Source organism: Crocodylus siamensis, chromosome 6 (genome assembly GCF_052110815.1).
Source record: "Crocodylus siamensis isolate JL-2025a chromosome 6, ASM5211081v1, whole genome shotgun sequence".
Classification (NCBI taxonomy): domain Eukaryota; kingdom Metazoa; phylum Chordata; order Crocodylia; family Crocodylidae; genus Crocodylus; species Crocodylus siamensis.
The window spans coordinates 76,026,794-76,040,297 of NC_143400.1; the positions used below are offsets into that span (position 1 = coordinate 76,026,794).

The 13,504-nt window shown below is 46.4% G+C and overlaps 1 protein-coding gene across 1 annotated transcript in view; it reads left to right on the plus strand.

The window, feature by feature from the left end:
* Nucleotides 1-3,503: 3,503 nt before the first annotated feature.
* GFM1 (G elongation factor mitochondrial 1) overlaps nucleotides 3,504-13,504 on the plus strand; it is a 53,747-nt gene continuing 43,746 nt past the window's right edge. The window contains exons 1-5 of the mRNA XM_090055895.1: nucleotides 3,504-3,670; nucleotides 4,732-4,884; nucleotides 7,007-7,139; nucleotides 9,933-10,137; nucleotides 11,137-11,253. Of these exons, the coding sequence (XP_089912021.1) occupies nucleotides 3,608-3,670; nucleotides 4,732-4,884; nucleotides 7,007-7,139; nucleotides 9,933-10,137; nucleotides 11,137-11,253 (671 nt within the window). The 5' untranslated portion in view covers nucleotides 3,504-3,607. The remainder of the gene's footprint in view (nucleotides 3,671-4,731; nucleotides 4,885-7,006; nucleotides 7,140-9,932; nucleotides 10,138-11,136; nucleotides 11,254-13,504) is intronic.

A 13,504-nucleotide genomic window follows, 5' to 3' on the forward strand; every position in this document is an offset into this window, starting at 1 on the left:
GAATAAGTGGGTGGGGTCAGGTGTCTGCTGCTGCAGTGGTGAAGGTGAATTTAAGGCAACCCTCTGATATAGATGTATACATGAAAAATTATAACTAATTTGTAAATTTTCCATGTTTAGAATCTAATTATTGGGGGTAGTCTTCAATTTGAAGTCATCTTGGATTTGAGCAAATTTGATGGTTGGAAAGTAAGTTTATGAACATGCATATGTCATTTATTAAATCAACCAGGAAGAGGCTATGGTTGTAAGGAGGAGGGGTCTACTCCTTCCTGCTGAGCTTTACACTATTTAAAACAACATTCTAAGAAAAAAATTTATCTGGCGTTCAATCTAAAATTATATTAATAAAAAGTTGCTTTAATTAGTACTGCAAAATGACTTATGTACTTGCATATGGGTTGGTATAGGCTATTCAAAAAACCTCATTCAGCAGCAATGCCTATGGGGAAGTGAGGTGTCTTCTATCCAGAAGAAAAACTGGCATTTAAAAAAAAAATGCAAGAAATAAAATACTTGAAGTCCTTTTGGGAACTCTTAAGTAATGACTAAAATAGGTTTCAAATAGGTTGTTTCAGGCAAAATACTATTAGTATAGCTAATAAGTATAGCCCTTAAATCATTCAGATACAAGCTGGCCATTTATCTAGTTCTCCACTTCTTTTGTAAATGTTCTTCCCACCATACTCTTTTTTTGAATTTCTCATCTGGTTGAACTCTGTGTGCATATATATATGCAGGCTTCTTCCTTTGCCTTCCTTACCAAGCTGTTTGGTTTACTTTTGGTCATTTTTTATGATGGTACAGATGCTTTTATGCCCAACTACTTAGATAATGCCTAATGCAAAGTAAGGGAAGTTAAAGAAACTTTTGAGTATCTTAAATTTTGGGGGCATTACCCACCTGAATGTGAACCTACAGTATAGACATGAAAGGCTCTATATTTTAGTACCAACAGTTCCCCATCTGCTACCACATGTAGTTAGCGCATAGCTTAAGTTAAAGCCAGGGATTATATAGACATGCATATCCACTGAATTAATGCCTTCTCAGTTGCATTCTCATCCCACCTCAGTGGGGGCACAGGACACGTTTGAAACATACTGATTGTGTATTGTGTTACATGTATCATGTTGCAGCTCAAACATACTAGTGCCACAAAAGCTTTAAAGGAAAATGAAGATGTACATTTGTGTGTATTAAAAATATATTGGGGAATGTGTGAACCCTTACCCTTCTCCAGGGTATAAGCCCATATTTTCCAGCTGTGAAAGGATCCGAGGGCTTAATGGGCCGACATTGTGTTGCAGAAAAGTTCTTAAACCAGATTATGCTAGCAGAGTTTTCAGGCGTTCTTGTACTAGCTTATGGATTGGCTGAGTGTTTAAATCTGTTTGAGGATTTGGGTCTAGGTAGAGCAATAAGCAAACTCTGCTCTCTTCTCAAGCTCCATCTAAGTTCCACTAGCATAGAAAGGGATAGCTCTGCCATGAACAGTTTCCTGCGTACTTTGAAAACTTAACTTTCTAGACTTGCCAGCATACCTTGATTAAAAGATGCGGCTTTTGCTTTGAAAAATTGCTTGGATCTAGCAGGCAAGCAATATAAAATACTTCCAAATGTGGAGGTGAAGCATTTCACTGCTCTTCTTTACCTCTGCTGCAGTAAACATAAGGAGCCAAGCTCAGCAGCTGAAGATCATAATTCCCCTGACCAAAGTGAGTCTTGTTAATTTAGGATTTGTTTTTGTGCATATAGTTTAAAGCCAAAATCTCTTGTGAGATGCTTGTAATAATAAAGTGCTCCTGGGTAGAGTTTTATAGGAGTAAGGTACCTTTTTTGCATGCCTAATTTAGATTTCATACTCTTGCACATAAGATAGTTGAAGGCTGTTCCTTCTGCATTGGAGATCTAGTTAAGGCAGGGGTTCTCAAACAGGGTCATAACCCCCCCTCCCCAGGGGATTGCAAACAACTTAAAAAGGGGACACAAGCTTCCCAGGGGGTACGTGCGGGGAAGCAAACTCCCTGCCCCTGCTGCTGCTGCTGCCACCATCCAGCACTGGGTTGTGGTATTAAAGTTTGTGAACCCCTGACTTTATGTATAAAGAGCAGTAATTTAATCTGCATGTTCTCAGCCATCTTTACTGCATCCTCCATCACTTTAAGTTATATACAGACTATCTGATAGAGGAGAAAAGATTCATATGGAATATTTCATTAGGGAAAGAAGCTCTTCCACCTGGCTAAAGACTGGTTGGTGGCTTGAAGTTGCAAAAGTCTCATTAAGGAAATTAATTATTTTCTTGGGGTGATTCCAGAACTTGTCACAAGTATTACAGGTGCTAGTGTTCATTATCCTCTTATTAGAAAGGGTTCCCTGATTCTTGCAGTACCCTCAGTCTGATCTATCACCTGCACTGTCCACCATCAAACCTGCAGGTATGCCCAGGTACAGAACTCTGTCCGTGTACACTGCCGGCTAGAGCATGTGTACATTTACATTGGACTGGTAGAGGGAAGTCTGAAGTTCAGGACACTCCACCTCACTGCAAACCACTTATATGCTAAGGAACCTGTTATTAAAGGACCTGATTTTGCTTGTCCCGTTTGAAGTCAGTACTGCATGATGAGTAGGTGGATGATAATTTTAAGCTGTCATTCTCAGCACTTTGTACTTGCTTGACTAGACGAAGGATCTGGTAATAGCAACACCCCCAACTATCTACCAAGCTCAAAGCCGGCTTTCGCTCAGTCAAGGAGTGTGAGAGACTGCCCTGAAGCCGCAGGCTCTGGAGGAAGGCTGGAAGAGGACAAGGGTGGAGCACGCGGGCGAGTGACGTGTGCCGCCCGTCTCGCACGCCGCGTGGGGCAGCGCCGAGCGCCGGACGCCTGGCTCCTGTCATTTGTCTTCCACGAAGGTGGTTTTGCTTTTCGGGCTGGATGGCGAGGCACGACAGCGGGGGCAGCGGGCCCCTCCGGCACATGTTAAACTTCAAATCCTGCGACTCGACAGCTGCGCTGAAGCGGCTGAGGACGGTTTCCATCAAAGGCATTTCCCAGACGTGGACATTGCCTGAAAGCTTCCGAGGCTGCATGTACCCCGGCACCGGCCCAGGCATTTAGTACAGAGCTAAAATTAGCATCCGTTTCGGAAGGCCGGGCACGGGGGCACGGAGGAGGGGTGCGCGGGTCCTGGGCGGGGGGCAGAGGCGCCGCCGTCCGCAGCTGCCCTTCGCAAACCTAGCCCGGAGGCCAAGGAGAATGGCCGCGGAGCGTGTCGCCGCCCCCGCTGCCAGCTCCACCCGCGAAGGAAGGAGGCTGGAGCGGCCAGTCTTCCTGCCCAAGGGCCGACGCCCGGGACGCGCCCAGGCTCTGTGCGGGCGCAGAGGCGCGGAGCGGCCGCCGGGGGCGCTGCTGTCCCGCCCGCGCCCCGCCGCGCCGCGCCTCGAGCCAGGCCCGGCGGCCTCCGCCCTGCAGGGGGCGCCCCGGCCCCGCCCACGCCGCCCCGTGACCCAGAAGTGCTTTCTTGCCGGCATGGGCCGGAAGCGCCGGGAGGCGGCGGGCAGTGGACGCCGATCCGCTCAGCGACCTTTGCACGTGCCGGGATGACGCGGGTGCTGCGGGCCGCGGTGGACCTGGGCCTGAGGCGGCGGCGGCGGCAGCAGCAGGTGCGGGCGGCCCCAGGCCCCGGTGGGAGCCGCGTCCAGGCCGGGGGGGGGCATGTCCCTGCAGCGCCCGGGCCTGCGGGCGGCCCTGGGGAAAGCTGAGGGCAAGGACGTGGGAGCCGCCACAGCAGCGGTGTCACAGACCCGGTGTCCCTCGCTTAGGGCCCAGGACTCGCCCCGCTCCAGGACCCCAGTGGTGCACCCGGGCCAGACTGGGACTGCGCTGTGTGCAGTGCCCCCTGCCCTGTGCCAGCAGTTGGAGACGGGCATGGGGCGCAGGGTGATGCTAGAGCAGAGTCAGGGGCGCCTCACGCAGTGCAGGTTCTGGACTGGTGGGTGCCAAGTCTGGCGTGGGGGGGTCCCTGAGTCTGCCTTCGTCCACGGACTAGCCTGCACGGTGCATTCAGCCTGCAGGGCCACCTGCTTTTTAATATTTCCTGATAACAAGGCATCAAATCTTTGTTTCCACCTACAGTGGCTTGTTTGAGTGCTCCAAGAGATGAGTGCTCTGCTCCATGTCCTTTTTGCCCACTTGCATCCAGAGTTGCTAGTCTCTCTGGGGTCCCTTGTCCCTGTGATACTCCCATTAGGTTTTCTCATGCTGTCCTCCTAATTCAGCATTGCTTGCAGTAGAAGACTTGCAAAGTTATGTAACTGAATTGACAGCTGGTAAATGGCAGGAAGGGTAAGAAACTGGTACTTTACAGGATGTCTTTGGATATGAGCAATCTCTTTCCATATCCTAGCAAGCAGGAAGGTAAAAGGAACCAGTTTTTTTAAGAATTGGAGGCGGAGCAGAGAGAGGTGTCAAAGGGGAGGTGGAGGCTGAAAGGGGTGTTGAGAGTGCAACTAGGATTAGAGGCCATCCACTGCTTCTGTGGAGCAGAGGTCTCTGGGCTGCTCAGGAGCTTGGGTCATAGATTCATAGGTAGGTCACTCAAGTTAACTATCAGAAGAAAAAAGTGTGTTGACCTGAAGCTTTCCTGGAATAGTGTGTCAGGTCAGCAAACTTTGTTCTGACCCTGACAAAAGAGGCAGAATTGCATTCTACTTTTATCTTTCAGTTCTTCTGGACCAGCTGCAGACAATGTTCCTCAGGAATTGTTCCCAATGAAAAGATCCGCAACATTGGAATCTCTGCGCACATAGACTCAGGGAAAACAACGCTAACAGAGCGCATTCTTTTCTATACTGGCAGGATAACACAGATGCATGAGGTGGGTCTTTGAAATACTGATGCTGAATGCTCGTTCCCATAATTCAGTCTTTCTGTTCTTTGGCTTTGTAGAATAACAAAGGATATTGCACTGAATAAGAAAGTAAAAGTATTCAGTAAGACTTTGAAATACAGGCAAATAGGAATAATTGAGGCAGTTGCCTCATGACTAACTTGCTTCAGTATGCCCCACCACCTTTAAAAAAAATCAAAACCCAGGCTACCCCACACACATACGTATGGCAAACCCCACATAACAAGCAGAAAATTTCTTTGCACAGTCAAAGTGACTGACAAATTTGCGGGGGGGAAATGTCATATTTAAACAGATGTATTAAATTCCAGTTAAAATACAATCTGTTTACAGTGAATTTTTGAACGCACAGCCTTTTTCAGGAGCGTCTTGCAAAGGAAAGGGCAAAGTGAGTTCAGGTTCTAGAGTGAGCTCTTGTTGATTAACTAGCTTGATTTTCATGTGCTGCTTGAAAAATGCTGTTCTCCATATAAAGCTTCGCTCCTGTAGCTCTTGCGCAGGCAAAACTCTAGATAAAAATCAGCAAGAAATTCAAGTCAGCCGGCCCGGATGATCTCCACCCTAGAGTTCTAAAGGAACTGGCCGAGGTCATTGCAAGTCCCCTGGCACAACTTTACGAGCACTCGTGGTGCTCTGGTGAGGTACCGGAGGACTGGAAGAGGGCCAACGTGGTTCTCATCTTCAAAAAAGGCAGGAAGGAGGACCTGGGAAACTATAGGCCAGTTAGTCTTACCTCAATCCCAGGCAAGCTGTTCAAGAAAATTATGCTGCCACACATCCAGGAGGGGCCAGCAGGGGACTGCATGCTTAGGGGCAACCAACATGGGTTCATCAGTGGCAGATCCTGTCAGACCAACCTGGTGGCCTTTTACGATCAGATCACCAGATCATTAGATGCAGGGGTAGCAGTGGATATAATCTTCCTGGACTTCCGGAAGGCTTTTGACACTGTCTCTCACCCTGTTCTCATTAAGAAACTGGGGGCTGTAGTGTAGACACCCACGCAGTCAGATGGGTCGCCAACTGGCTGGTGGGCCGCACCCAGAGGGTGGTCCGTCTCAACCTGGAAGGACGTGGGCAGTGGGGCTCTGCAGGGCTCGGTCCTCGGGCCCGCACTGCTCAACATCTTCATCAGTGATTTGGATGAGGGGGTAAAAAGCACCCTGTTCAAATTTGCTGATGACACTAAGATGTGGGGGGATGTGGGCACATTGGAAGGATGCAACAGGCTACAATCAGACCTAGACAGGTTACAAGGGTGGGCTGACGAGAATAGGATGGGTTTCAACACAGACAAGTGCAAGGTGATGCACCTGGGGAGGAACAATCGGCACCATGCCTACAAGGTTAGGGAACTCCCCTCTTATCAGCACGGAGGCGGAAAGGGATCTGGGGGTCATCTCTGACTCCAAGATGAACATGGGCTGGAAGTGTGGGGAGGCAGTCAGGAAGGCCAACCGCACCTTGTCATACATCCACAGATGCATCTCGAGCAGGTCCAAAGAGGTGATCCTCCCCCTCTATGTGGCACTGGTCAGGCCACAGCTGGAGTATTGCATCCAGTTCTGGGCACCGCACTTCAAGAGGGGTGTGGACAGCATGGAGAGGGTCCAGAGGAGGGCCACTTGCATGATCAGGGGACAGCAGGGCACGCCCTATAAGGAGAGGCTATGGAACCTGAACCTGTTCAGTCTCCAAAAGAGAAGGCTGAGGGGGAATCTAGTGGCCTGTTATAGACTAGTCAGGGGGGATCAGCAGGCACTGTTCCCCCGAGCACCTCCAGGAGTGACCGGGAATAACGGTCACAAGCTGGCAGAGGGTAGGTTTAGGTTAGATATCAGGAGGCGCTGCTTCACAGTCAGGGCGGCTAGGGTCTGGAACAAGCTTCCAAGAGAAGTGGTGCAGGCTCCTACCCTGGGGGTGTTTAAGAGGAGATTAGATGAACATCTTGCTGGGGTCATTTGACCCCAGTATTCTTTCCTGCCATGGCAGCGGGTCAGACTAGATGATCTGCTCAGGTCCCTTCTGACCCTAGAAACTATGAAACGATGAAATTTCCTACAGTACATGATTTGCTTGTTGCGTTTAGGTAAAAGGCAAAGATGGAGTTGGGGCTGTCATGGATTCTATGGAGCTAGAGCGACAGCGTGGTATCACAATTCAGTCTGCAGCGACATATACTATGTGGAAGGATGTTAATATCAACATCATTGATACACCAGGTAATGTTAACTCTGGGTCTTTTGAAGTATGATGTCTAACCATCAAGTCTAGTAAATGCCACCCACCCCTTCCTGATACCATATTGCTCAAATCACAACAAGGATGCAACCACTTATCTGAACTGTTCAAACAAAAATGCAGACCTGAATAGAAAACGTGTGCATGTTTTAAGTGGCCAAGGAAAACAAAGACAAAGAAACCGTACAGGAAAAAATCCAGATTCAGTTCATTTTATGCCTCAGAAACTGCATCCTTATGGGTATACCCTTTGTTCAGCACTTTCTGTGTTCAGATCAAAATGTATCCATTCACTCTTTATCAATTCTTAAACTTTTAAGAATTTTTAAACTAAGCTCCTTCGGCAGGGCTATTGTCTTCTGTGTGTCTACACTTGAACATTTATGGCACCTGACAGACGTAAAAATGTAAAGCTTAAAGAGCTCCATTCTTAGGAGCATCTTTCAAAAGCATATGAAACTGTAATTCTGCCATACTCAGGTTACTGTGTAACACACGCTGTTCTACTACAGTTTGCAGTTTCAAAGCCTGTGTGTAGTAGAAAAATAAATTAAAAAAAATTCCAGACTTGGGGTGTGGACAGACATAACACTTGGACTTCTGGTTAAGATCAAGTGTATTGAGAGGCTTAAACATGTAATAAAAATGGGGTGGACACATGACATACAGTATTAGCATGTCACAACTCATCCCACGCCGTACCAACCCCCTCTCCCCCCGGATGAAACGGAGATAACTGATGCTCAGTGGTGCATCACAGTTCGGGTTAATTCAGTTTCTGTCTGTCATCCTTTCCACCCCTGTGCCAGGTGCTCTTCAGGACAGTCATCTTTCACAGAATGTGGTTTACAGATTATTAGGGTGACTGGACCAAGGATTTGTTTCAGTTGGAGCAGAATTGGATTAAGACAGCATATTTCACCTGTAGAGCTGCCTCCTTGCAGCAGACTTTGCCACAGATGCATCCAGTGAACAGATCAAGGTTTCCTCTGGGGTACCTCCTTGTCCCTGCAAGCCTCAGCTTCACTGCCCTTATGCTAGACCTCACAGATAGGGCTGATAGATGCCTCTGTACTAGGTAGCCTCTGCTTTGGGAGAAATTTTTAGGCCCTGCCTTCTGTAGAATGGGCTTGCGTGGAATATTGCTTGCCCAGCACCTGCTTTACCACAGGCAGTCAGTAAGGAGACGAAACAATAAAAGTATTCATTATGTAGGAGAAAACAGTTATACAAGTGAACCTGACCATATGTTTGAAAACTGATCCAAAAGACAAGTAAAGTTTCTCACCCTCTAATCTGACTGCCACCTGGCCCCCTGCAAGTCTTGTCGGTATCTCCAGAACTCAGCCTTCTTGCTGAACCTGCTAGCTCTAGTTGCTGAGGCCTTGGATCTTTTTTCCAGCCTGGGAAAAATGTAAAAACCCTTACAGACAGCCCTTAATGCCTCCAAACTATCTCTTGCCATGCCCACCATCTGCAGTACTGTTTATTAATTTCTCATCATGAGTCTCCAGAATCCTCCAAAAAACTTGGAGGACACCTGGCATTCTGCTGGCTAATGGGCCGGAGACAATGGCCCTTCCCACTTGTGGCCCCTTTGGTTTGTGATTGGGAGCAGCAATCGTCCTTGCCCTAATATCACAATAGCAAGAGAGATTTAATAGTTTTGCCCACTCTGTTCTCTTAAGTATGCATCCCACAATTCCCTTTGCTAAACCATATCCAAAATCATAAAGATACATACAGACAGCATAACATAACCCATGCCATAATAGAAGTGACATAAATGGATACAATGTAATATTGGCTTTCCAGTGAAACCACACATACTGCATCAGTGAAATAAACAGCAGAAAATCTGCCTGATACTACACAAACCCCACAACCTGTGGTGGGGTTTGTGGCAGGCTTCAAGATGGGAGTTCTGCACCTGAGGCTTTTTGCAAGAAGGGAGCCTTTGTCGCCTGTATGATCCAAGTAAGAGGATAACGTTTTAGTTGTCGTTGGGGTTTGGTGTGAAATGTTCTTAGTTTCATATAAATACTGGTGAAGGCATTGATAGTGTGGAGTATCTTGCAGTTGCTGGGAGTGTCAGAAGATAAACCAAGGACTGAATGGCCATGGGCAAAGAATCACCATGTTTATTTTGATTCCTCCAAAACACAGGACTGTGTTGATAAATGTGACTCATGCCACTTTTATGGGACGGAGTCAGAAGATTGTTAGTGTCTGAATAGTACTTCATTAATAGGTGTGGGGCACTGCTAGATTGGAAATCACAAAACCAAGGAGAATAGTGCCCTTGATTCTGCTATTTGTAATAGTTCAGATATTTAGAACTGAAATTATCATGAAAATCTAGCTAGTTTTCATTCCTTATGTTGTTTATTTATAGCTTGTACTTTTACTGCCTTTGACCATTAAATAATATACACATAGATTTGTTTATACAGTAATCCTTTCAAGTAAATGTTGCTTTCTGGCTGCTTTGCAGTAGGTTAGTATTGCAGTGTTTGACTTGCAGTCACTGTCAGGATTTCTCTCTGAAAATGAAAGCTCTTTCTAATGAAATTCCATCAAAAACAACTTTGCAAATGTTGTCATTGACCTAAAGTTAAAGAAAATGTTTGTTTTCAAAACTTATTTTTTTCATCTATTTAGGTCTGATTTAGGCCCCTTCAGCATAGCTAAAGGCTAATTCACATGAATACAGGAGGGAAGCAAACCATGCTGCTGTTCAAACCATCACAGAAATAATTGTTTTTGTTATCCAGGGCATGTAGACTTCACAATTGAAGTGGAAAGAGCGCTGCGAGTTCTTGATGGAGCAGTCCTGGTGCTCTGTGCTGTTGGAGGAGTTCAGTGCCAAACAATGACAGTCACCAGGCAAATGAAGCGTTATAATGTCCCATTTCTAACATTCATCAATAAGCTGGACAGAGCGGGCTCAAGTCCCACCAGAGCTGTGCAACAACTGAGGTACCTACTATTTTTAGTCTGTTTGCAGCGCAGTTCCTAGACATTCGCATAATGTTTCTTGATATTTTGAGTAGGTGTTAATGATCCTGCTGAGCTTCTGCAATCTGATGAAGTCACAGCCCCACGGTACAGTGCACGGTTTTAAGTTAAATCAGATGGGTAGCTGAAACAGCGCTTCTCTAATTACACCAGGAGAGGATACCAAAATAACTCTCATTGACAAAACAGATGGTAGGTCCCTTAGGTTAGGAAACTTCCATTTCCTCCAAAGGAACATGGTTTCATGTCTGCTGAATTGGGTTTGTGGCTCATTTTTATTTATGATAATACAAGTGTCTATGGAGCCACTTGAAAAGGTTTTGTAGTAAGCATCCTCACTACAGGGATGATAGACATGCTGCAGTGCACTGCTCTGGTAGGACAGAGGAGAGTCCTATCACATAAAACGTGTATGTTATATAGGAGCATAGGAAAGTAGGGCTGGAAAGAACCTCACAAGTTTATCTAGTGCAGCCTCCTGCTCAGGGCAGAATCATTCCTGATTAAAGCATCCCAGCCACGTGTCTGTGTAACCTGCTTTTGAAAGTTTCTAAGCATGGAGAATCCATAACTACTTTAGGTAGCCTGTTCTTGTGCCTGACTACTATCACAATCGGATGCTTTCTTCCTTCTCTCTATCTTTCATGTCCTGTGGATGTCCTTTGTACTCTTCTTTGTTTGTAAGAGAAGAGTAGACCATTTCCAAATGTACTAAAACATGTGAGAGAGAAGTAGCCCTCAGATTAAAATGATTTAAACCGGCAAATACATAAAAATATACCTGGATGTTCTGTCAGCAGTTGGTTTTCAGTAGCATTCTTTCAGATAGTCAAGGCAACTTTTAATGTTAGTAATGGCGGGGTGGATTAATGACACTAATCAAGGATAGGTTGAGACAGGGGATTTTATAAAACCTCCTTGTCTTTTACTGAGAACTAATTGTATTTTTAAATTTTTCAGATCCAAGTTAAATTACAATGCAGCCCCTATTCAAATTCCCATTGGTCTTGAAGGAAACTTCAGAGGGATTATAGATCTTATTGAAGAAAAGGCCATGTACTTTGATGGTGATTTTGGGTAAGTGGCTGAAGACTTTTCTTGTAGAATAAAGTTACTCCCAGTATGAAGAATACTTAAATGGAGTAGCAAATTGTTTTGGTAGTCAGGAGAGAATCCTGACAGTATGTTATAGTTAGAGCTGAGGCTGGGCTGTCTAAAGAGGCCCTTGTTTTACTGCATAACTTAGGGTAGCTGCATCCCTTTGACAAACAACTTAATGTGGCTGACAAGGAAAAACCAGCACTGTTGTGTCTTAGAGGTACAGAAGCTTGGTAGTGGGATTTGATTGCAGGGGTCTGGAATTCCTGATCTATTCAGTTTTGGGCAGGGGGAGCACAAGAAAGGAGCATCATATGTCTGACGTATAGTGCTAATTGTTTTACTAAAGTGTCAGTTGTGAGGCTTGTTGAACGAAATAGCGAGTACAGCAGAAGACTAGCAAGTACAGCAGAAAACCAGCTTGGCTTGTCAGGGAACTCTTCAGTAAAACACAAAAAGGAAGCTTACAAGAAGTAGAAACTTGCATGAACAGCGAGGGAGGAGTATAAGAGTATTGCTCAGGCATGCAGGGATGAAATCAGGAAAGCCAAAGCATAGCTGGAGTTGCAGCTAGCAAGGGACATGAAAAATAACATGAATGATTTTCTGTAAGTATGTCAGTAACAAAAGGAGGATCAGGGAAAGTGTGGGTCCTTTACTACACGGGGGAGGCAACCTAGTGACAGGATACAGAAAAGGCTGGAAGCACTCAATGCTTACTTCACCTCAGTCTTCCAAGGCAAGGTCAGCTCCCAGACTATTGCAACTGGCAGCATGGTTTGGGGAGGAGGTGAGCAGCCAACAGTGGGAAAAGAAAGGGTTAGGGACTATTTAGAAAGGCTGAACATGTACAGTTCTGTGGGGGTGGACAGGATGCACTTGAGGGTGCTGAGGGAGTTGGTCAATGTGATTGCAGAGCCACTGGCTATCACGTTTGAAAACTCATGGTATTTGTGAGAGGTCCTGGACGATTGGAAAAGAGCAAATATAGTGCCCATCTTTAAGAAAGGGAAGAAGGAAGAGCCAGGGAACTACAGACCAGTCAGACTCACCTAGGTACTTGGAAAAATCATGGAGCAAATCCTCAGGTTATCAATTTCGAAGTACTAGGAGGAGAAGGTCATTAGGAACAGTCAGCATGGATTCACCAAGGGCAAGTCGTGCCTGGCCAACCTGATTGCCTTCTATGTCGAGATGACTGGCTCTGTGGATGTGGGGAGACTGGTGGATGTGGTGTACCTTGACTTTAGCAAGGCTTTTGATATGGTCTCCCTCAAAATTCTTGCGAGCAAGCTAAAGAAGTCTGGGTTGGACAAATGGACTATAAGGTGGATAGAGAACTGTCTGGATCATTGAGCTCAGAGATTAGTAGTAAATGGCTCAATGTTTAGTTGGCAGCTGGTATCAAATGGAGTGTCTCAGAGGTTGGTCCTAGGGCTTGTTTTGTTCAATACCTTCGTTAGCGACCTGGAAGATGGGATGGAGTGCACCCTCAGCAAGCTGGAGGGAGTGGTAGATATGCAGGAGGGTAGGGCTAGAACTCAGAGAGACCTAGACAAATTGGAGGATTGAACTAAAATAAATCTCATTGGGCAGGTCCCCATGTGCAGGGTCATGTGGCTTGTGGTGCCACAAACTACATGTGGGAAACATGAAAACATGCCAGGAAATCCTGGTAGCTAAAAAAGAAAACTCAGGTGGAGGTGGGAGGGAAAGTAGCGCAGGGTATGTGTCGGTGTGCACCAGAACGAATGGAGGGCTGACTGTCCCGAGCAATGTTCTGGCTGCTGGCTAGGCTTTGTGCTGCCAGATCTGCATCCCTGCTGCACCAGGACACCAGGCAATACTGCTGGGGCCAGCAGAGGTGTAGGCCTCAGCCTCCCCTATCCCTTCCTGGGACAGTTTGCTGGGCGCTGAAGCACATGTGCATGCAATGGGGCATAAAGTATTAGAAGAGATTTGTGCTTCTAGTATTTATGCCTCTACAAGTGCATGTGCCTGGATGTGGGGACCTGCCCATGAGGTTCAATAAGGAGAAGTGCAGAGTCCTGCATTTAAGGCAGAACAATCCCATGCACTGGTACTGGCTAAGGAGCAGCTCTACAGAAAAGGACTGGAGTGTTACAGTGGACAATAAGCTGAATACAAGCCAGCAGTGATCCCTTGTGAAGAAGGCTAATGGCATACTGGGCTACATCAGTAGGAGCGTGGCCAGCAGATCCAGGGAAGT